Source organism: Eptatretus burgeri, chromosome 14 (assembly GCF_056783735.1).
Source record: "Eptatretus burgeri isolate ZD-2024b chromosome 14, Ebu_testis_v1, whole genome shotgun sequence".
Lineage (NCBI taxonomy): Eukaryota > Metazoa > Chordata > Myxini > Myxiniformes > Myxinidae > Eptatretus > Eptatretus burgeri.
In genome coordinates, this window is record NC_140974.1 from 19,159,564 (window position 1) to 19,182,730 (window position 23,167).

The following is a 23,167-nucleotide window of genomic DNA, read 5'->3' on the forward strand; positions in this document are numbered from 1 at the left end:
GAGGACACACACACATACACACACACACACACACACACACACACACACACACACACACACACACACACACACACACACACACACACACACACTGACGTACACTGACATTTGTTATTATAGATAGATTGGCTTGGTTTGGTGTTCCAACGGGAACACAGCAGCTCCTAATGCTAAGATTTTAGGTACAAATATCATACAAATGATCATGTGTTGATTTGTCTGCGGTGTCCCCTCATATCCGTGTATAGTTCATGTAACAGTACACTGATGTCCCTTAATGTCCTTTTACACCACGTGATTTAATACATACAAGTTCGTGAGTCTTCCATCATAATCGTCTATCTGGCCACGTGTGTAGTCCTGGGAAGCCACCAAGGTGTTGTGGGCTTGACTCGAATTGGGCATTTTCCCAGGCTACTGACTCAAAAGTTTACACTTGCAAAAGTTTAAAGATCTAACAGGATCTTGAACATTCACAAGTGCTGGAACAGCCGGCTTCTGAAGAACGGCTTGCCTTGTGACATCGTGCTGCTCCCTGCTGGCACAACGTCACCATTCTCAACAATACATGGATAAGAAAGAGCCATAAATCTGGCACTGAATGCAAGGTTTGCTTTGTAGTGACCAGAACGCATTGAATTAGAGGCTATCTATTTATTATGTACACAGTTGATTGAATGGATTGTTGTGTTGTTTTGCAGCTGTGCACGCCAACTTTTTGATGAGCAACTCCAATGATGCTCAGATCTTTTTTTGTGTACACAGCTTCAAGGCATAGAAGATGGGACTTAGGGTCTCATTTGTCACAAGCTGGAAGAGGCTGTGGGAGGACGACACTGGGCAGAGGATAGGGAGTCTGGACAAGATGTTGGAGCCAGCTTGGAGATGTCTGACCAAAATGGAATGCATTCATGAGGTGGGTCAGAAGAATATGGAATGATGTGGGTGGTATTTCCAGAGTGACAATGTAAAAGTGTGAGATTTACTGTGGTTCATTGATCCACCGCTATCAGACTAGGAGCTTCTGTCGACTGGTTGGCAAAAAGAGATGTGTATGGTGCCATCTATTGCCTAGATGAGGAACAGATGAGGAATACATTATCTGGAAGCGTCTTTAAAATGGTAAAGATAGATTTCCAGCATTGCAAGAAGGTCATTTATAAAGAGCATCAGGAACAAAGTTACACTCAGTGCGCTGCCTGCACGAGCTATGTTGCCTCAATGACAACCACGTCCATGAGCTGTGCCGCTGGATGCCTGGGTGAAGTCTGTGAGCCAGGAGTGCAGAGTTCCTCCGAAGCCAGAGGCAGGGAGCTTATCAAGCGGGACAGGATGCCATACGGTGTCAAAATTGTTGCATATGTCAGGGGATTTGACTTATTCCAAAAGGATTTGGGTTGCCATCCATTTCTGTATGTGTATATAATGTATATATGTATCGAGGTATATGCATGTTGAAATATGTATATATGTAGCTAGGTATATGTATGTTGAAATATGTATATATGTAGCTAGGTATATGTATGTATGTATGTATATATATATATATATATATATATATATATATATATATATATATATATATATATATATATATATATATATATATATATATATATATACCACACACCACACACCATTATATAAATATATATATATATATATATATATATATATATATATATATATATATATATATATATGAATATATGTATCTCTGTATATGTATGTGTATATATGAATTGCAGAGGCACAGGGAATAGGTGTCGTACTGTATACATTCTTACAAGCCCGAGTTGGTTGTCTCTGTTCGGATGACTGACCCCATCTGATCCCCCAAAGGGATCGCATATTCAATGCGTTCCTTCAAACTCAAAGATGTGCGGCTCACATACGGAGCATCAGACTGGCACTGAAAGTCATAAATAATCTAACTTAAATGAGAGGCAGGCAGAACATCTTTGTGGACTGATGAAGCAACTGGTGGGAAGTGAAAAATCACTCATGGTTGAACCGCGTAGTAAGAATGGGACATTTTCCGTTTGATCAGGTTTTCAACCGTTCAGACACTTTGCATTTCCAAGGTAAGGTCAGGTATGGGAGCATGCGCCAGAGCAGCGCGTCGCTGCATCCACTTTCCGCTGGTACTCCAGGGGCCTCCATCTGGCCATCCCCCAGGCAGGTGCCTGGCCCATCCCCATCTCCTTCAGATGCTGATCAACCTGCTGCAACCACAAGGCACATGGTCGGCCCATTGGCCTCCTCCACTCATGAGACTCCCTCGCTGAGAGAATCTGGTGAGCAGGATCAGCATCAGGAAAACGAGCCACATGTCCATACAGCCGAAGCTGATGCTCACGGACTATGCAGGTAACAAGTGTAATTTGAGTCTCTCTCAGCAACCGCTTGTTGGACACAAAGTCCGAGCAGCGATAGCCAAGGAATCTCCGAAGAGACCTGGTATACCAAAGGAATTAAGTGTCCGTCTCAGATCCTTGGTCAGAGTCCAAGTCTGTCTCACATCCATAGAGCAAGACTGGAAGCACCAAGGACCTGAAGACTTGGACTTTCGTCCTCCCACACAGGCACTGGAAGCAGCACACACCATTATCCAGTGAATCCATGACTCGCCAGGCCCGACACAGGCGTCTATTGACCTCTGACTCACAGCCGGCAGAGACATGAATATCACTGCCAAGGTAAGTGAATCTCTCCACGACCTCAACATCCTCACCACAAACAGACACAGACAGGACAGCAGCATCCAAGATGTCATTGAAAGCCTGGATCTTAGTTTTGACCCAGGAAGCCCATTACCCCAGCGGTTCCGACTTCTCATTCAGGACCTCGAGGGCCCCCAGATGGATATCTAAAGTCTCCGCAAAGATGACTGCATCATGTGCGAAATCAAGGTCGGAGATCTTGCCATTCCCAAATGATGCACCACAGCTTGATTTCTCCGATATCCTCCCTAGAATGCAGTCCATACAAGTGCTGAAAAGTGTGGGGGCCAGTACACACCGCTGACGAACTCCAGTAACAACTGGAAATAAGTCAGAGATGGTATCACCACATCTCACAGCACTCTCAGTACCAGAGTAGAGTTCAGACATCAGATCGATCCGTTTTGGTGGCACCCCATGAAGACCAAGAATCCTCCAGAGGGCATCCCGATTCACTGAATCGAACGCTTTACAGAGATCAACATAAGCTGCAAGCAGCCCCTGCCAAAACTCTAGTCTGTGTTCGGTGAGGACCCAAAGAGCAAGGATACGGTCAATCGTTGACCTCTTTGGTGTAAAGCCTGACTGCTCTGGACGCTGGTGCCCATCAGATGGTGGCGAACCCGATCAAGAATTATCCGAGCAAAGACCTTGCCCGGCACTGAGAGCAGCGTCACTTCTCGGTAGTTGTTGCAGTCTTGGCGATCACCCTTCCCTTTCCAGAGAGGGACAACAAGGCCCCTCTTCCAGTCAGTTGGGATGATGCTTGTGTTCCAGGCAGAGCACAAAACTGCATACAACGACACGAGTGCAGCCTTTCCACCAGCCTTGAGAAGTTCAGCATGGATGCCACAGATCCCTGGAGCTTTACCTCCATTTCAACCGGTTCACAGCAGCCTGTGTTTCCACAAGCAAAGGTGCACCACAGTTGATTGCAGGGTCAGCAACAGTTATTGTAACACCCCTGACGTCCAACTCGACACATGGTGGATCAGCCTGGTACAACCGCTCAAAGTAACCAGCCCAGCAGGTCTTCACTTCGGACTTCTCTGTCAAGAACCTACCACCCTCTGCTCTAACTGCAGTACACCGAGGGATGGGCTTGTATGAACGCAATGCGCGAATTCCCCTGTAAGCAGGATGAGAATCACTTGACCACAGGTGATGCTCTACTCCCTCACAGATTCCTCGCACATCTGCCTCCTTGTCCACCCTCAGCGCACGTACAGTTTTATGCCTCAGCTCCCTGAACAGCTCAGCTCTGCCATTCAGCCTGGCCCTGTGACTCTGGTCAATGATATCCAGTGTCTCTTGCGAGACAAAATTCTTCTTTGCCCGATGGTGAGTTCCAAGACATCCACCGGTAACATCAAGGATGGTGGTCTTGAAGGCACTCCACAACTCTTCAGGGCCTCCCAAAGCACCCAGACCCCCCAAATCTCCACTCAGCCTGTTCGCAAACTCCTTAGCTACCCTCCTTTCCTTGAGCTTGCCGAAATCCAGCCTAGGCTGGATGGATTCTCCTGAATCCATTCTCCTGGATTCAAGGTGCAATTTCAGAGTTGCAACAAAAAGCCGGTGGTCAGTATTGAGGAACTGAGCACTCCGGTAGATCCTGCAGTTCTGGATCATCCTCCAGCGACCATCAACGAGGACATGGTCAATCTCCTTTGCCACACCGCCAGCGTTGAAATATCAAATCCATCGATGAGCTTGTGGGTGCTGAAACCATGAACCAGCCATACTAAGTCCATGACTTCTTGCATAGTCAAGGAACTTAGTGCTATTCAGGTTCACAGTTCCTGACCCCTGGGGACCAACACACACCTCCTAACCTTCCCTATCAGTTCCAGTCGATGCATTCAAATCCCCCAAGACTATAAGTGTATCTTGTCTGGGGCACTGATCAACCACAGATTTGAGCGTGGCGTAGAATGCATCCTTCACGGTGAGATCACTCACCTCAGTCGGAGCATAAACAGAGACCAGGGAAATGACACTCAAGAAGTGATGAATCCTTCGTCTCATAATACGCTCGTTGACCGGTGTTACCTCAATTATCATTGGAGTCAGCTTATTGGACACAGCTACAGCAACTCCTTGGGTATGGTAACCTTCAGAGCAACCAGACCAATAGTCGGTGTAACCACCCACCATGATCTCGCCGCAATCCGGTCTCTGACCCTCAGAGAGTGCTGCAATACTGATGTCCAAACGCTTGAGCTCAGATGATAACAGAGACAGGTGATCATCCTCTCTTAGGGATAGGACATTCCAGGCACCCACCCGAAGGGACCGCCTCAGGTTAACCCAAGGAGACCGCCGTCTGGTGGACGACACCTCAGCACCACTCCGACACACTCTCCCGCAATCTGACCCGGGAATGTTACCCCATGGTTTCCCTCCTATCATCAAAGATTGGGGGTCCCGAAGGCTTTGCCTCAATCCCGTCATCCGGTGAGCTGCCCTGCGAAGGGAAGCTGCACAGGAGGTACTCCCACGAAGTGGGTTTTCAGATTTCTTTGCGTTTTTGTGTTTTGAGAAATGAAGGGTTTTAAGGTGGCCGGAGTGCAAATCCTGCCACCAACCTCCTAATAAGCGGTAACCCAACTGCAGGAGGACGTCCGCGACACAGTTGTGTACTAGATATGGATGTCCGTTGGCTCACAAGGAGCTCCTCCGCCCTTTGACAGGTTTTGTTTTAATCATGCTGGGTGTCCATATCCAATCACCCTCCTCACCAAAAATCCTGGTGGGGGTTGATGGTTTAGTCGCCGACAACCCGACCATGGAACAGGTTAGTACAGGTTTATATGATACCTGTAGCAAGTCATAGATCTGATCTGGTCTTACCTGACAGATACGTGGAAGATGTAGGTATACCCGACATTTACCACGTCCAATTTTTGTATTGTTCAGGAATTTGTAACTATATCTATTGATGATCTGTTCATGATACCCATTTTCAAGAAGAATAGTCTTGATGGTCTTGATGGGCGAAGGAGGAGAAGGAGAGGGGGAAGGCATGTCCAGAGGCAGTGGGAGTGTAGGAAGGGTAGAAGTGTGGAGGTGATAGTTGGAACTTTGAATGTTGGTACTATGACTGGCAAAGGGTAAGAGTTGGCTGATGTGATGGAGAGGAGAAAGGGAGACATACCATGTGTACAAGAGACCAAGTGGATGGGGGTGTAAGGCTAGGAGCATTGGAAATGGTTTCAAACTGTTCTACCATGGTGTGGATAGGAGGAGAAATGGTGTAGGGGTAATCCTGAAGGAAGATTATGTCAAGAGGGAATTGGAGGTGAGGAGAGTGTCTGACCGAGTGATGAGTGTGAAGTTGGAAATTGAAGGGGTGATTATGAATGTCATCACTGCATATGCCCTGCAAGTGGGGTGTGAGATGGAGGAGAAAGAAGATTTCTGGAGTGAGTTAGATGAAGTGGTGGAGAGTGCATCCAAGGAAGAAAGAGTGGTGATTGGAGTGGATTTCAATGGGCATGTTGGGGAAGGGAATCGAGATGATGAGGAGGTGATGGGTCGGTATGGTGTCAACGAGAGGAATGTGGAAGGGCAGATGTTGGTGGATTTTGCAAAAAGAATGGAAATGGCGGTGGTGAATACGTATTTTTAGAAGAAGGAGGAGCACAGGGTGACGTACAAGAGTGGAGGAAGGTGCACACAGGTGGACTATGTCTTAAGCAGGAGATACAACCAGAAAAAGATTAGAGATTGAAAGGTGGTGGCAGGGGAGAGGGTAGCTCGACAGCATCGGATGGTGGTTTGTAGGATGATTTTGGTGGTGAGGTTGAGAAAGAGAGTGAGGGCTGAACCAAGGACCAGATGGTGGAAGCTGAAGGAGGAAGACTGTTGTGTGAAATTCAGGGAGAAGGTGAGACAGGTGTTGGATGGTGGTAATGAGGTGTGGGACAACTGGGAAACTACTGCAGAAGTAGTGAGTGAGATAGCTCGGAAGGTACTTGGTGTGACATCTGGACAGAGGAAGGAAGACAAGGAGACTTGGTGGTGGAACGAGGAAGTACAGCAAAGTATAAGGAAGAATAAGTTGACGAAAAAGAATTTGGATAGCCAGAGATGAATAAAGTAGACAGAAGTACAAAGAGTGGCGGCGCAAGGCCAAGAGAGAGGTGGCGAAGGCTAAGGAAAAGGCATATGGCGAGCTGTATGAGAAGTTGGATACAAAGGAAGGGGAAACGGATTTGTACCGATTTGTACCGATTTGTACCGAAAAGGGCGTAGTGGCATGTGCCTGTAACCCAGCTACTCGGAGGCTTGGGTTGGAGGATCGCTTGAGGATGGGTGCTCTGCGCTGGGCCGCGCTATGAGAGGGTGTAGGGCAGCCTGGAATCATGATGAAACCTAATCCTTATCCCTGTTTCGTAAGAGGCGACCAGGGTTGCCTCAGGAAGGGCATCCGGCATAAAACCTGTGCTAAATCAGTATGCAGATCATAACGGATGATCCGCTGTGGCGACCCCTCACGGGAGCAGCCGAAAGAAAAAGAAGCTATATATGTATGTAGATATAATCATAGTCTATTGTGCCTGAGGAAGCCGGCTGCGAAGCTGGTGAAACGTTGCCTGAGACCGTGTCTGCTCTCGCTTTTTTGCTCAAATTAGTGGAGTCAAACTAGTTTTTTACTTTTGGTTGGAGGCTTCTTCTTCTTCTTCTCCTTCTCCTTCTCCTTCTCCTTCTCCTTCTCCTTCTCCTTCTCCTTCTCCTTCTCCTTCTCCTTCTCCTTCTCCTTCTCCTTCTTCTTCTTCTTCTTCTTCTTCTCTCAACCGTCCCAATCTTGTACAAGAGATGTATGTGTATGTGTATGTGTGTGTGTGTGTGTGTGTGTGTGTGTGTGTGTGTGTGTGTGTGTGTGTGTGTGTGTGTGTGTGTGTGTGTGTGTGTGTGTGTGTGTATATATATATGGGTGTGTGTGTGTATATATATATATATATATATATATATATATATATGGATACAATCAAACACGACATAATAGTGACCGAAGCTTTTCATGCTGCACTTTTCAGGGTAAAAATCGCAGCAAATGAAGGAGGAAGTGAAGGCACGTGAAATTTTTTTTCAATTGCTGTTCATTTTTTTTTCCCTTCACTTGCTGCGATTTTTACCCTGAAGAGTGCAGCATGAAAAGCTTCGGTCACTATTATGTCGTGTTTGTTTGTATCCATATTAAAGTTCTGTCGTACCAAACATCTGTTTATATATATCTTCTTCTTCTTCTTCTTTCGGCCAGCTCCCATTAGGGGTCGCCACAGAGGATCAACCGTCTCCATTTCGCTCTATCCTCCACATCTTCCATTGACACTCCAACCACCCGCATGTCCGCCCTCACCGCATCCATGAACCTCTTCTTTGGTCTTCCTCTTCTCCTCCTGCCTGGCGGCTCCATCTTCAACATCCTTCTCCCGATATACTCCGCTTCCCTCCTGTGTACATGTCCAAACCATCTCAATCTCGCCTCTCTCACTTTGTCTCCAAACCGTCCTACCTGCGCTGTCCCTCTGATATACTCATTTCTTATCCTATCCATCCTCATCACTCCCAACGAGAATCGCAGCATCTTTAACTCTGCCACCTCCAGCTCTGCTTCCTGTCTTTTTGTTAGTGCCACCACCTCCAAACCATACAACATAGTTGGTCTCACTACCGTCTTATATACTTTCCCCTTCACTCTTGCAGCTACCCTTCTGTCACAAATCACTCCTGCAACTCTTCTCCACCCACTCCATCCTGCCTGCACTCTCTTTTTCACTTTTCTCCCACACTCTCCGTTACTTTGGACAGTTGATCCCAAGTATTTAAACCAATCCACCTTCCCCACCTCAACTCCTTGCAACCGCACCATACCACCACCCTCCCTCTCATTTACGCACATGTACTCCGTCTTACTCCGACTGACTATCATTCCTCTTCTCTCCAGTGCATACCTCCACCTCTCGAGGTGTATATCTCTATATATATATATATATATATATATATATATATATATATATATATATATATATATATATATATATATATATATATATACACATATATGTATATATTACTAAAACTCTCATCTTGTATGTTTGTATGTTCCCGAAATACAGCCAAAATGGTACAAGATAGCGCAAAAAAATAAAGGCCAACTTACTCACCATTCTCGCGTGGTGTGCAGTATCAAGTTTCGTTCAAATCGGACAACAAAAAATTATTAAAAAATCAATTCCAGATTCAGTCAAGTACTCTTCGGGAGAATTTGATCAATGCAAACAACCTCAGCGGTATAGTTCGCTGGAGCTATCTTTTTTTTTTGAAATGATTTATTAAAAAATCTCAAACATGTAGTATAGACAAAGAACGATTTATGTTTAAGCATAAAATAAACATCACCATTTTGATATAATACTTCCGTGTTCATTAATAAATACAATTGTTTACAAGATTACGCACAATAATTTATTCGACTTTCTTTTCTCCGGTTGTTTTTTCACATTGACGCGCAATATCAAGTTTATGTATGTATGTATGTATATATATATATATATATATATATATATATATATATATATATATATATATATATATATATATATATATATATATATATATATATACAGGGTGTCCCAAAAGTCACCAAGGGATTTAGAAATTAAATAACATTTCTGTTTTGTTTTTTTTTATAATATGTGATTATTTTTATACCAAAAGAAAATTTAAATAATGGAGATAAATTTGCTTTATTTATGAAAAATGATGCAGCTTAGACGTCCTCCATTTTCGGCTCGCAGAGACTGGTTCTTTCGACAGCATTTTCCATAACAGTGGACAATGACTGACTGCAGCCCTCGAATTTCTGCACAGATGTTGTCGTTGAGCTGCTGAATTGTATGGGGCTTATTGATGTATACACGCTCCTTTAGGTAACCCCAAATAAAATAATCGAGAGGCGTCAAATCAGGAGAAAGTGAATGCCAAGAAATTTCTGAATTTCGTGAAATTATTCGGTGTCCATGATCCTTGAGTGAGAATATAATTGATCGATGAAATTTTAAATAAAATTCCACGATTTTGGTTCTTTGTTCAGTTGTGAATTCTTCCATATAATAGGTAATTTTCAAATGTTATTCTAAATTCTGAAAAGAAAATAAAAACAAATTATTACAAAACAGAAATGTTATTTAATTTCCAAATCCATAGGTGACTTCTGTGACACCATGTATAACATGATGATTTCAATTGTGACGTGTTTATTTCTGGTTGCTGCTGATGTTTCTCTGCATTTTCTCGAAACCCAGGAACCGACCGTCCCCCCTCCCTTTTCCCATTGGCCCTGTTTTTCACTCTTGCAGCATTTTCCAGGAACGTAACCCTCACGATATATGAGGTTTTCTTTTCTGGATGGATATATTTCATGAGGCTTATGTAGCTTGTATTTGCTTTCGGGTATTTTATGAGGCTTTTGGTATTATAAGGTATTTCATTATGCTTATCCGAGTTGTATTCGCAGTTTGCTATGTTTTCTTCCATTTTCTCTCTTCTCCTGTTCATTCCTCCACTCGTGTCCCGATGATGTCCCAATGTCAGGACATTGGCTTCTACCCTCTGTTCACCTCTTTGATGAGCTCGGACTTGGTACGCAAATACAAAGCATCGGTCATTATACCTTATCTAATAAACATTTGGTCTTTATGAACTGCCAAAAGCATTTCTAACCCATGTCAAACCTGCTCAACCTCCCCAAAGTTTTAATCCAACCCAACATCCAGCTTCAGTGTGATTATAAATGAAGGTGTTTATGTCTCACTCATTCCTTGCACACCTTTGATGACATTTCATAAGCGAACTTCGTCCAGTTGAGTTGGCGACCCCGACGTGCGACCGCTCCGTACGAGAATGGATCCGTTACAAAGTGCACGTATTTCCCTGCAAGCCGACACGTGAAGATTCCTCCATATCGTTTATGTCTTTTCCGTAGGAACTCGAGGGGGTTCGCACCAAACTGTAGTGCCATGCCCAGGTATGGGATCCATCCGCACTCCAATGCGGGTTCACCATGCATCCTGTGGAACAGTAAGCGATATATCTGCTGCAGTGTCACCAAGTTGGGAGCCTCATGAAAATATTGAGTTTTATCTGGCAGCTTTCACAATAGTATCATGAGTTGATAAAGGCAATCACAATAGTAAAGGTGAACTCGACTTAAACAGAAAAACTTACAGTGAAAGTTCCGACACGGCTGTAACTTGAATATGAGCCCTGAGACCTAAAGTGGGCTATACCACGTGATACAACTTTTGATAATGGGGGATCCAAAGGTCACATTCATTGTTAGAATTCCATTGAAAAAGGATTTCTATCATGTTGATAAAAAGAATCGACAATTAGCACTAAATATACTTATCTTGGAGCACTCTGAGTGCGCTCGATTAGTGTAGCGACACATGCAAACCGAGTAACATCATTCTGCTCAGCACACTATATGTGTGTGGGGCAAGTGCACGACACTATGCAGACAGAATTAGACCAAGAGCCCGGGGGTACTTGGTTAGCTGGAAAGGTAACCAATTTTATTGCCTACCACAGTGTCCCATGTCCATCCCTGGGTACAGAGCTGAACAACTGGCATGCCCCCAGTGGTGGGTGTGGCCAGGGGGCATTACGAACTTACCCCAAAGTTGATCTGGATCAGCTGTGTGTGGTAACCGATAAAATATCACTTATGTCGCCCAAATATCATCCCTCGTGCAAAACTTGGCTAATGCCAGTCATTTTCCATGGTGGGGTACCCCCTTCAGTCATCAATATATGACACTTCAAAGTTGATCTAGATCAGCTCATGAGGTAACCTCTTGGAATCTATTACAAAATGTTCAGTAGGAACCCATGTGTTATGAATGCCCATTGCCAGTGGTTTCCATTGGTGGGTTACCCTTGTCAGTTGGCCCTCTCTGTATTGACCGAGATCAGCTCATGAGGTAACATCTTGGAATCTATTACAAAATGTTCAGTAGGACCCCATGTATCATGAATGCTCATTGCCAGTGGTTTCCTAAGTTGACTCCCCCCTGGATTGACATAGATCAGCTCGATGAAATAATCTCTTGGAATATAACAAAATTAGGCGACCTGATTTACCAGACACTAGGTATCGAAAGGCAGGAGAATATATTTTCTTTTGGGTCTTTCAGGACCATGGAATTCAGACCCATCTGCCAGTGGACACCCTATTAAAAAAGAGGTGAAAGTCAGCATTTTTCATTACGAGATAAATTTATGGGATATATTTCCACAAGCAAACTTCAAGCATCAAACAATTTAATGTCTTAAACAACCGTAAATACAAAAATGTAGGATAAGAAAATAATCTAATGATCGAGTGAGTATATGAGTACTGGTACAAATATGTAGCTTAAAATTATAGTTTCTGGATTATCATAGTGATTACCCAATGCTATCAGATTTCAGAGCTTTCTACAGTAGGTGTCCATTCTGGCAATTTGGTCACATTGGCAACACCCAGAATTCCATGTGACGCTGATTCCAGATGTTAATTGTTCATTACTGGAATTCTTTTTATACTGGGGTTGATACCTTTAAAACCAAGATAAGAAATTTTGAATATGCTTTTCAGTCCTGAACACTTGTTAACGGTCTGAATTCGGAGCCACGGACGACATAATATTTACATTGATTTGTTCTACCCAGTACTGTATTACGTAAATTAAAAATTCAAGCCAAGATGATCCTCTTAAACTGGGTCGATCTTGCATGCCATTGTGCTCCATGGCAACATACAAAAACCATTTTTAGAGTTATTATTAGTAATCATATGAAATATCAAGATTTCATCTTGGAAGGAAGCGTCCACTCTTCGATATTAAGCGCGAAAGTGAAGGGCGAAATGAGCCGCACATGTCAATTTCGTCACTGTCAGAATCAGAGTCTCTACTCCATGCATCGACTTCACTATCGCTATCACTTTGTTCTTCATCACAGTCCTGTTGATCTATTCCATCGCCAGCTGATGTCACGTTATCCCCTTCCACTGAATCTGTGAATAAACAGTCTGGAAGTTCTGACCCTTCAAACCAGATTGGCTGCAGTATACCCTCATTGTCTTTTGACCAACCATAACTACATGTTGTCAATCCAGTCATCGTCCACAGCATAGAGATGTATTGGGATCTACGGATTTTCATCTCCAGCGTCCTTCGACAAGGTGGCAGCAATGCACAGTCCAGCTTCTTCACATTGCCAAGGGGTTTTTCCTGAAAATTGAATGAAACATTTGTTATGACATGATTGACAAGGCGACCTGAAACCTACAAAACTAAAAATATTTCAAATACATGTACTTCATAAATTTTACTTTACCTTATCAAGTTTTCCAGTCATTTCAAAAAGTTTCTTGTGTCTTGCCTCATCCACGTCTCGAGTCTTTGTTTGGGCATACATACGGCAGATGAACTCTGAAGCCACGTCAACATCAACATCATCGAATTGCTCCCCCATACTGGTGAATAGATTGATGAACTGCAACGATTAATCTTTCTCAAGGATTTGGAGTGGCTTGACTTTTCCTTTCCTGAAAGATACCGAAACCTCAGAATCAAGTAAATCCAAGTAAGATTAATTGTAATTTCTTCATAATTTGGACCGTTTTATTCCTCCTTTGGGCGACTGAAGCTGTTCCATAATTTTATTCTTCCTTTATTCCATAATTTGGACCATCCTCCAGACTGCGATAGTCTGCATCCTCTGAATCTTCAGTATCCACAAGTCCTCGATCCTCCTGTATCTCTGAACGATCTTTATCCATGAAAACACCACAATTACCCTGAAAATTATAAAAAAAAAGTGGTGGTAATACAGATTTTTTTATGAGAAAGAAAGTGAGATATCTAATGATATATATAGATATGGTTCAAAATTTACATTTGAATTGACTTAATCCTCAGAGAAAGATATTGTTACGAGTCCATTTCAGTGAGCTACTTACAGACTGTCTACATGCAGTAATATTTACCTTAAATTATAGGCCTGCCACATCAAAAAATCGATTCAACACTCCATTTATAATGTTGAGATGCTTCAGCATTGCCACTGTCAGTGGGGATGTCAACAACCATTTTGGATTGTCTGAAATTGAATGAAACCATTAATTATTAGTTTACCCAGTATCTAAGGGCTATCATAGCTAGAGATGATGGAGTTTAACACACTGGCCTAATACTAGTGTTTGGAGTGGGGGAATTCAACCGTGTTGAACTCAAAATCAGTGGAATTTGGTAGGTAGGCCCCGATCTAATAGTGCCATCCGATATTAAACTAGGCCCTCTCACTGATGCAGCTCCAACTGGTGTTGTAGGATACCGGCACATGTTTAAGACTGCACTCCATGTCATTACACATGTTCAAGTGGGTAGGCCATATATGAAAATAACCATGATACCTTGCAACATGTGTGATGCATGCTACATGTACATCATGCACTGCATGCTATAGGCAGGCCAGGCCTTGCCTAGCCAAGATTTTCTAGGCCTATATTCACTACTTCTCTGACAGAAACAGACATTATTCATAACTTAGCAGTATGCCCACATTATTGCTTTGTTCCTTTTCCTTTACGCACCTTTTTATCTGAAGACAATCTCTAAAACAAAGCTGTTGACTTGACAGACATGTGATAATGACAGTGCAATAAAAACAATGACAGTGCTGATCAATGCTCTGCTGCCACCTTTGTTACACTAACATAACTAAACAACACATGGGTCATTCCTGGGTTTGGTTGGTGGGATGCAAGGGAGAAAAAAGAAGGAAGAAATAAGAGGATATACTTGGCCTTTCATATCACTACGTGATATCACCTTGATTTTATAGGGCCAATAATGCCATTGGCGCTGACCCTTCTGTAATCCTGATGTAAGACCTTGTTGTGAATTCAATAAAGACCCACTTAAACTAAAAAATAAACCTGGATTTTAAATTTTGAGGAAGTAAGACTTTCATTGGAATGTGCATCTGGAAAGTTCAATTAATCAAGGGAGGGGCAACATTCCGGGCAACTGGCAGGGGTAACCCACCAATGGAAACCACTGGCAATGGGCATTCATAACACATGGGGTCCTACTGAACATTTTCTCATATATTCCAAGAGGTTACCTCATGAGCTGATCCAGATCAACTTTGAAGTGTCATATATTGATGACTGGAGGAGGTACCCCACCATAGAAAATGACTGGCATTAGCCAAGTTATGTACTAAGGATGATATTTGGGCGATATAAGTGATATTTTATGGGTTACCATACAAAGCTGATCCAGATCAACTTTGGGGTAAGTTAGGAATGCCCCCCTGGCCACACCCACCACTGGGGGGATGCCAGTTGTTCAGTTCTGTACCCAGAGATGGACATGGGACACTGTGGTTGGCAATAAAATTGGTTACCTTTCCGGCTAACCACGTACCCCCAGGCTATTGCTCCAAATTGACAAGTCTGGGTTGATTGCACAAACCCTTGTACTTCACAATGTAAAATGATTTTTTTTTTTTATATTCCACGTTTTGGGCAATTTCAAAAACATTTGAACGTTACCATTACAACTACTACTATAACCACTACTAATGCTGCAAATTTGTCACTGCAGCTGCTACTACTACTACTACTACTACAAAGTTACTACTTTTACTGCTACTACTACTACTACTACTACAATCGCAATGGGATAGTAACGACTTCAAAACATTATTACTACTTTTACAGCTTCAGTTATTCCCACCTTTTTCTAGGGAAGGTCAGGGAAAGGTTTTTGGCCACGAATCATCTGGCTCAACTGGAGCTGATTTTGGGCATGAATTTGTGATTTGTTGGACGGTGTCAGCGACCACTCGCCTACTCTTCACGAAAGACACCGTGGAATCTTTAATGTACCATCAACTAATTCTATCAGATAGGACGCCAGGTTTAATGCCCATCCTTGGGACAGTGCACTTCTTGATGCAACAACCTAGAACCTGAGAAGCACCAATCTGACAGCTTGTAGTCGGTTCAGGAATCAAAGCTAGACCAGACAGCTCAAAGGCAAGTGGGATGCCCCATCCACAACCATGATCTTTTCTTCCCCCATTAAGCCTCCCCAACCCAGTTCTTTCCAGATTTCCAGGTTTTCCTTCTATTTCTGTGATTGAAAGTTTGTGGCCATATTATATCCATCTTGTTTTATTTTATTTTTGCTGTTGACAACACTTGAATGCTTTAAACATACCACATTAAACAGATATTTTTGTTGGTGCTTTTGAGCAATTACACCTGGTCCGATGCAGGCAGGATTGGGCAGATAAGCCGTGCATGTGGAATAGCCCAGTTTATACTTCTTCGGAGGCTCAAATGAAAACTCGGTCATAAATACAAGGTGGTAACATCATAGAAATTGACCACAGGTATTCCAGCTTGTGCCAGAACTTCACCACTGATATATTAAACTCTCAACCAAATGAACCATGCACTTGTGGGAAAGCAAGCACACACTTTGTCGGTTGTGCCAAGTCGCCTCTTGGAAAACATTTTATTGGAAAAGTTGATCAAGAAGCGTTACCTTGAACGAAAGAACAATGAGCCGGTGGGCAAAAGTATCTGCTGATATACGTGGAAGCAATACACGTTAAAAATGGCTTTTCCATACCATGTTTGTAGTATAACCTAACAATTCATATACCAGACTCGCTGGTGTAACGCTAAGTGTTTGTTCTGAGTCTGGGAGGTCAGGGGTTTGAATTCCGGCTGAGTCAAACTTGAGTATGTGCTGCTTCCTTGCTTGATGCTTAGCATTTAGAAAGGATAGAGCTTGGACAAACGGCCATATGTTGGCAACCATCGCACAGGCTTTGATGAGTGTAATGTCCTTTGCGTTGAAGTTTTTTTGAAAGGGAATCCCTGTTTATAAACGAACAGGTTGGGTTGCTGTTAGCGACAACTGGGAATGTCAAGTTATTACAATTTTCCGCAAGCCCGCCATCAATGACCCGACCGCTGGTGTTGTGTGATGACATTTCTAATCACATCTTGCAGTTTATCTCAACGAAAGGTCCACATATGATGCAAACGAAACCAAGTATCAAGGAATCGAACGACTTTTGATATAAAGATTTCAATGATGGTCAGATTGAATATGTATAACGAAATAACTTATGGTTCGTACACTTACTAAGTGGAAGTTCAAAAAGTTCTACAAATAAGATGCAAGATAGCCAATAAAGGTATGCATAAACATATATGTATGTGTATATATATATATATATATATATATATATATATATATATATATATATATATATATATTGGATTATTTCTTTGCAGATAAGTGCATAATTAGTAAGAATATACTAATTATGTACTTATGTGTTTAAAAAAAAATAGAAAACGTCGCCATGTCTTGGACGATTGCATATTGTTCGTGCAGGAACTTTTCAATGACTGATATACATTTTGTACGAAGTTGCTCTACAAGGTTGAATCTACTTGAATCAACATCACGATGTTTGACTCACCTTCTGCGGCGACCAAACAAGGTGCACAAGGCGAGGCACAGGGTGCTGAAGATGGACCACAAGGTGCTGAAGATGGACCACAAGAAGATACGTGTGCGAGACGCCATGGAAACGCAATGGAGTCCCGTGTATACAAATACAAGTTGAGGAGAATGAGAGTGGATGTGAAAAAAAAAAGAGGACAAGCAGGTAAGAACACTTTTTAAAATGTAAAAGTGTGAATCATTGAGTTTTGGAAAGAGGGAACGTGTTGTCCGCACGCCTTTGAAATCCAGGCAATTTATTGGGACAGGCAAGAGCTTTATCAGTCCTGTTGGCTCATTGGGGTGGGGGAAGCCACAAGGGGAGGGGGGTGGGTTGGGGGGGGGGGTGAGGGTTAGTTTGAGGGAAGTGATGTTATACAGTGAGAACTTAAACAGGGAAGTCGGATGATCGATATACATGGAGACTGCAGTTTGGCTTCCATATTTGCTTCTCTTCTACTTTAACTTGCTTCCATATTTGCAATCAACTTGCTTCCATAAACTTCACAACCCGACAGTTTATCATTGAGTTTTCCACTTCTGCAGTTTTTGTTTGGAAACTTTGTGGCATCGAAGATTGATTTATACATGTCACACGGGTCAGTTAGTTTCATAACTTGCTTATGATGGAATATGTTGGTGTCAATGACTTCACATAGTTTATAAAACGTTTATTGACGTGCCTGTTCAAGTTGAGTTTGTTGAACTTGTTGTGATGCATCCTCGCTTCTCCACCAGCATGGGATAACTTTTCATTTCTGACATTTCCTTGATTGTTTCTCCTCCATCAAATTAAAATCGTGAAGTAGCTTCAGTTGTCCATGTACCCTTCATCTTTGTCTTTTTACAACCGTCATTGTTACAGAATATGCAGTCGGGCTTGAATATCTGTTTGGCTCGATCTGCTGATGATGATCTCCTTGAGCTACATGATGAGCATGATTGTTCAGGATTCGATTCAGTAGATTTGGCCAATCTGTCTAGGTTAATTGTAAAGCACTGATAAGAGTCTGTGTGGTGTCCTTGGTTCTCCTAGTATACATTGGGTATTAGTTCGCAGGTGTCTTCCATCCTTGAAGCAGAACCTGGTGGTTGTTTGAGGAATTGGAGTCGTGCTTCATGCAGACGTTGTACAGAGACGTGACAGAAGTAAATAGACACCATGATTTTTATATAAAAAAATTTATTTAACACTTGAAGAACATTTGATCCATTTTAGTACATACATGTGAACCATCCGACATTTGATCCATCCTCCATTTGATCCAGTATTTGGTAGACTTGCCATTTGCAGATTTCAATGCTTTTACTCTTTCAAGCACAGAACTAATGAGTTCTGAAATCTTCTCTTGTGGGATTTCTGCCCAGGCTTGCCATAAAAGGTTTAGCAATTCTGCCCATGATGTTGGTTTCCTGGACTTTTTCCACAAGCTCGATCCAATATGGCCCAGAGGTGTTCGATGGGATTCATGTCAGAAGACTGACTTGGCCATGGAAGTCGTTTGATCCCATTTCTGTCCTGCCATTCTTTGGTTTTATTTGCAGTGTGGCATGGAGCTCCATCTTCCATGAACAGAGTGTTGTTTTTGACCATCAGACCAGTGGAGAAGACAGGGAGATGTCCATCCTCAAGGATAGAAATGTATATTGTCGAGTTGATGTTGCCAACACACTCCACAAGCTCTGATCGACCAGCACTCCAGATTGCTCCCCACACCATCACTGAAAATCCACCGTGTTTGACAGTTGGCTGCAATCGGCTCAAAGAGAACTCTTGACTGGGAAGTCTCCAGACCCATACATGTCCACCGTCAGAAAATTGAGCAAATTGGGACTCATCTGAAAAAATGACAGTTTTCCAAAACTCCAGGGGTCTGTTGGCCATTTTGTCAGCCCACCTCTTTCTCCTTTGAATGTTGGCTGGTCTAAGAGGAGGTTTTCTCTGAGCTGCTCTTCCATAGTAGCCCAGTTGATGAAGGAACCACCCGACAGTTCTTGAGGTAACTTGGACCTCCTCTGCCTTGCAATGGGGAGTTTTCTCAATGGACCGCTTGACAGCTCGAAGACATCTTTCTGAGGGCCCAGATCGACCAGAACGGGAAGCTGTGGATTCCTTGCCTTTACCGGTAAATTGTGCAATCACCCGATTGACCGTAGAAAGTGGAATGCCAAGGTTCTGAACGATCTGACGCTGACTGACTCCACCTTCAGATTGGCCAACAATTTGTCCTCTTTGAAAATCGCAAAGGTCGTGCGCTCCCTGGGTTCAAGGCGTCGTTAATTGTCATACATGACCCAGGAATTCATTTCTCATTGAATATTAGTACAAATCACTGAGTAAAACTTGCTTTATACAGATGAAATTAATAAATTTAAGGTGTCTATTTACTTCTGTCATGTCTCTGTAGTCTAATGTCAGCATATGTTGCTTCAGAGAAGAATGTGAAATGATCACACTTGGAAGCACTGTAGTGAAGCACACAATCCTCTTTCTTTCTTTACGCTTCACTGTCCCTGTGCTTTCTCTTCTTTGTCATCTCTGGTTGATCCATTATTCAGCTTTGAACGGTATCAGTCAATGTCATCTGTAAGAAAAAAACACTGACACGAGCATAGCTGTCACCATCAATAATGACATGTCTACAGCACATTCGGTACCTTGATCAAACATCACAACTGCAGCAACTATGTTGCTTTATAGAGTTTGTATGAGCATTCGATCCCACATTTTCTTCAATTGTTATTGTGATTGCAATACTTTCATAAGGTCATTATGTATCAGATATGCATAATATCTACATCATTGAAGCAGGAAATCAATGAGAAGAAGGAAATCAATGACTGTTCCAATAATACAGAACACCTGGAGCAGAACATTCAAAAGGTGATGGACAGTCTGTTGAGCAACCACACAAACAAAATAGGATGGCCTAGAGATACGCACACTCGCCTTTCAGCTGTCCAGCCTGGGTTTGAATCCCAACCCAGCTATAAATTGTCATTTGGTGTTTCACAGGCAGGATGATTCATCAATGTGTGTGCCATCCCTCGGATGGAACTTAAACTGACGTTCCATCTTCCAGCATTCATTGGTAGATGTTTAAGATGCCATGGTGTCCTTTGCGAAGAAGTAGGCGAACTACCCCAGCACCATGGCCAAATTCCAAATTCTTGCTCTAATCAGTAGAAGGCGTTGCATCAGCGGCACAGCTACACCCTCAGCCAATGATGCCACCCCACAGCTTTGTGCTACATATGATATGAACGAAGATGAAGAAGTCAGCATCCACAGCAAATAAGTAATCCTTGTCCATGGAATCTCGTTCATCGTTCAAAGTACAGTAATTTCCTTTTCGCTGCCAGACCATAGTTTGATCTCAGTGAGTCGTTTTCATCTGTCCATTTTTGCTGAATGAGTAATTGGTTCAGCTTTTCATTAATCAATTCATTTTGTAGTGAAGAATCAATAAATCCCAACAATATCAGTATCGTTACCTCCACGACCAAAGGTGGATGGAGGTTGTTTTTACCACTAGCTGTTTGTCTGTCCTTTGTGGCAGTCTGTGAGCAGGATATCTCAAAACGTTGTAGACGGATTCAGATGAAACTCGGTAGATGGGCTGGGTAGGCGAGAAGAAGAGGCCGATTACATTTTGGCTGAGGTCTCGATCCAGATCCAGCCTATCAGTGTGATACAAAATGTAAAATGTTCATCCTGGAGGAGATACGTATGCACTCCACCAAGTGCCCTTTGTTTTTTGTTTTGTTCTCTTTTTTTTGTTTACATAGTCGAGGCTCATGGAAGAGCTGGCACGTTGAACAGATCAGGACATCAGACGATGCAAAAGGAACAGCAGAGTTGGGGGGGGTGGACACCAACTGCAGAGTTGAAAGCAAAGATGGAAGGAGATTTAGACAAGCAAAGCACTTGTGGAGGAATGGGGGCAGGACAGGATACATGGGGTGGACAAGAGGAATACAGAAGGAAGCTCCAATGAGGGAAAACTGGAGATTTTGATGGAGGAGGGGTTGGGTTGGGTTGGGGTTGACGAGGGTAGAAAAGATCATTGTTTTGGATTCGGGGACAATGATGGTGAACTTATCTTGAAAAACTGGAAGGAACAATGATATTGAAGAGATTATGGAAGTTTGTGCCACGGGTGGGAAAGAAGAGGAATGGATGAGTGGAGGAGAGCAGTGATCCTGGATTTAGGTATTTTCACCAGAAGGCGGTAAAGGGGGTGGGGACAAAGCAAGGAAAGAGCAGAGGGTGCAAGACCAGAATGGAGGCAGTAGAACACAGAGACACCACCGACTTGTCTGCGATGATGATGTCACAGGCTCATCGACTCAGCTTAATTGCGGGAGATTCCAATAATGTTGAAGGCCCTGGTTTCCATGGCAGAAAGCTGAATAAGGATATTGAAAGCTGATATCCAGGGGATCCAGCCCAGAGGAGGAGAGCAGTACTCCATCAATCAAGCAAGCCTGCTGCACAACGTGATCCGGTGTATGGTCTTGATGTTCCTAATCACCCCAGGAGAACCACTACAACCAGAATTCTCCCCAAAACCAGGTATATGTAATAAGAAATGCAATAATGTTCATGGGGAGGGGGGGGGTATTTACAAGGATGCAAAAATAACAAATATATGATGCAACTAGCAATAAACGATCCCCTTACCCACGACTGGTATATGTGCCATTTGTACCAAACAAACGTGTGGGATCCATAATTAAACTATGTCTGAGGGTGAGATCAAGTGCACCACAGTAGAGAAACAACAAACTTCTAGAGGCAGACAAGACAGGAAGTACCCAAGCTATGCACAACTGGTAATGATGGAAGTTGCATCCCTTTGCAGGCTCGGTCAGAATGCATTTCTGGGCTTGAGTGCACACAGAAATGGAGGAGGAGGAGGAATGGTGCAGCAGGACAGCCCGTAAGCACTGTGCAGCCTCCTGTGGCATCTAATTTGGGACACTGTTCTTCACCCTGCTGAACAGTCTTTAAAATTTCTGCCCCCACACCTCGAGCTCACTAATTGGGTCGGACCCAGTTTGGGGGCAGAGCGACACCTCGCGACCCATCACTCAAATAACCCTGAGGTAAATGAGCCGCGACGGATGGCACCTATCTATTCTCCTGCAAAAACTTCCACACCCAGGCCTAATGGATGCTTTAAAAAAAAAAAAAAAATATATATATATATATATATATATATATATATATATATATATATATATATATATATATATATATATGATGGATTCCAAAGGAAAAAAACCCATCAACTATATTACTAGAGAGTTCATAGAACATAATACCCCACACGGTGTTTAGGTATGTACAGAAGGGCATTGCCGTTTGTGGGGGTTACATTCTTTAAAAATCCCCATGAACCGCAAATCCACAAACTTAGGGGGTAATGGTGAAAACAGGGTTAAGGACTTTAAGTTTAAAATTTGTTCAAACTGTACCCTCATTAACATGTTTGTGCATTGTTTGTGTGATATTTATTTTCATGAATTAAAGGGTTATTAAGAACAAAATAAGTATTATTTTTCCTGTATTATGGACAAAAATAAAGTATATTTTCTTGAGTTATTATTATTTATTGTTTTGTAGGCAGCCTGTGGCTGCTGGTTGCATCATTGCTGGGAGTGCAGCAATACCACTGATGAAGTTCCCCCTGTTTCCAGTAAGCTGGTACTCATTTGCTGACTTTGGAAGGATGACAGGCTGAATCGACCCACCTGGTGGTATATTAGCAGCACAACAGGGGGATAAAACTCAAGACCCTAAGACCTTAAGCTGTTGAGCCAACATCATGCTTATCTTGAGTTATTAAC

The 23,167-nt window shown here is 42.8% G+C and overlaps 1 protein-coding gene across 1 annotated transcript in view; it reads right to left on the reverse strand.

Moving 5' to 3' along the window:
* Window positions 1–17,582, reverse strand: part of CYP7A1 (cytochrome P450 family 7 subfamily A member 1) — a 32,058-nt gene extending 14,476 nt beyond the window's left edge. The window contains exons 1-2 of the mRNA XM_085853868.1: window positions 17,292–17,582; window positions 10,561–10,801 (exon numbers count right to left, since the gene is read on the reverse strand). Of these exons, the coding sequence (XP_085709994.1) occupies window positions 10,561–10,801; window positions 17,292–17,398 (348 nt within the window). The 5' untranslated portion in view covers window positions 17,399–17,582. The remainder of the gene's footprint in view (window positions 1–10,560; window positions 10,802–17,291) is intronic.
* Between the last annotated feature and the right edge of the window lie 5,585 nt (window positions 17,583–23,167).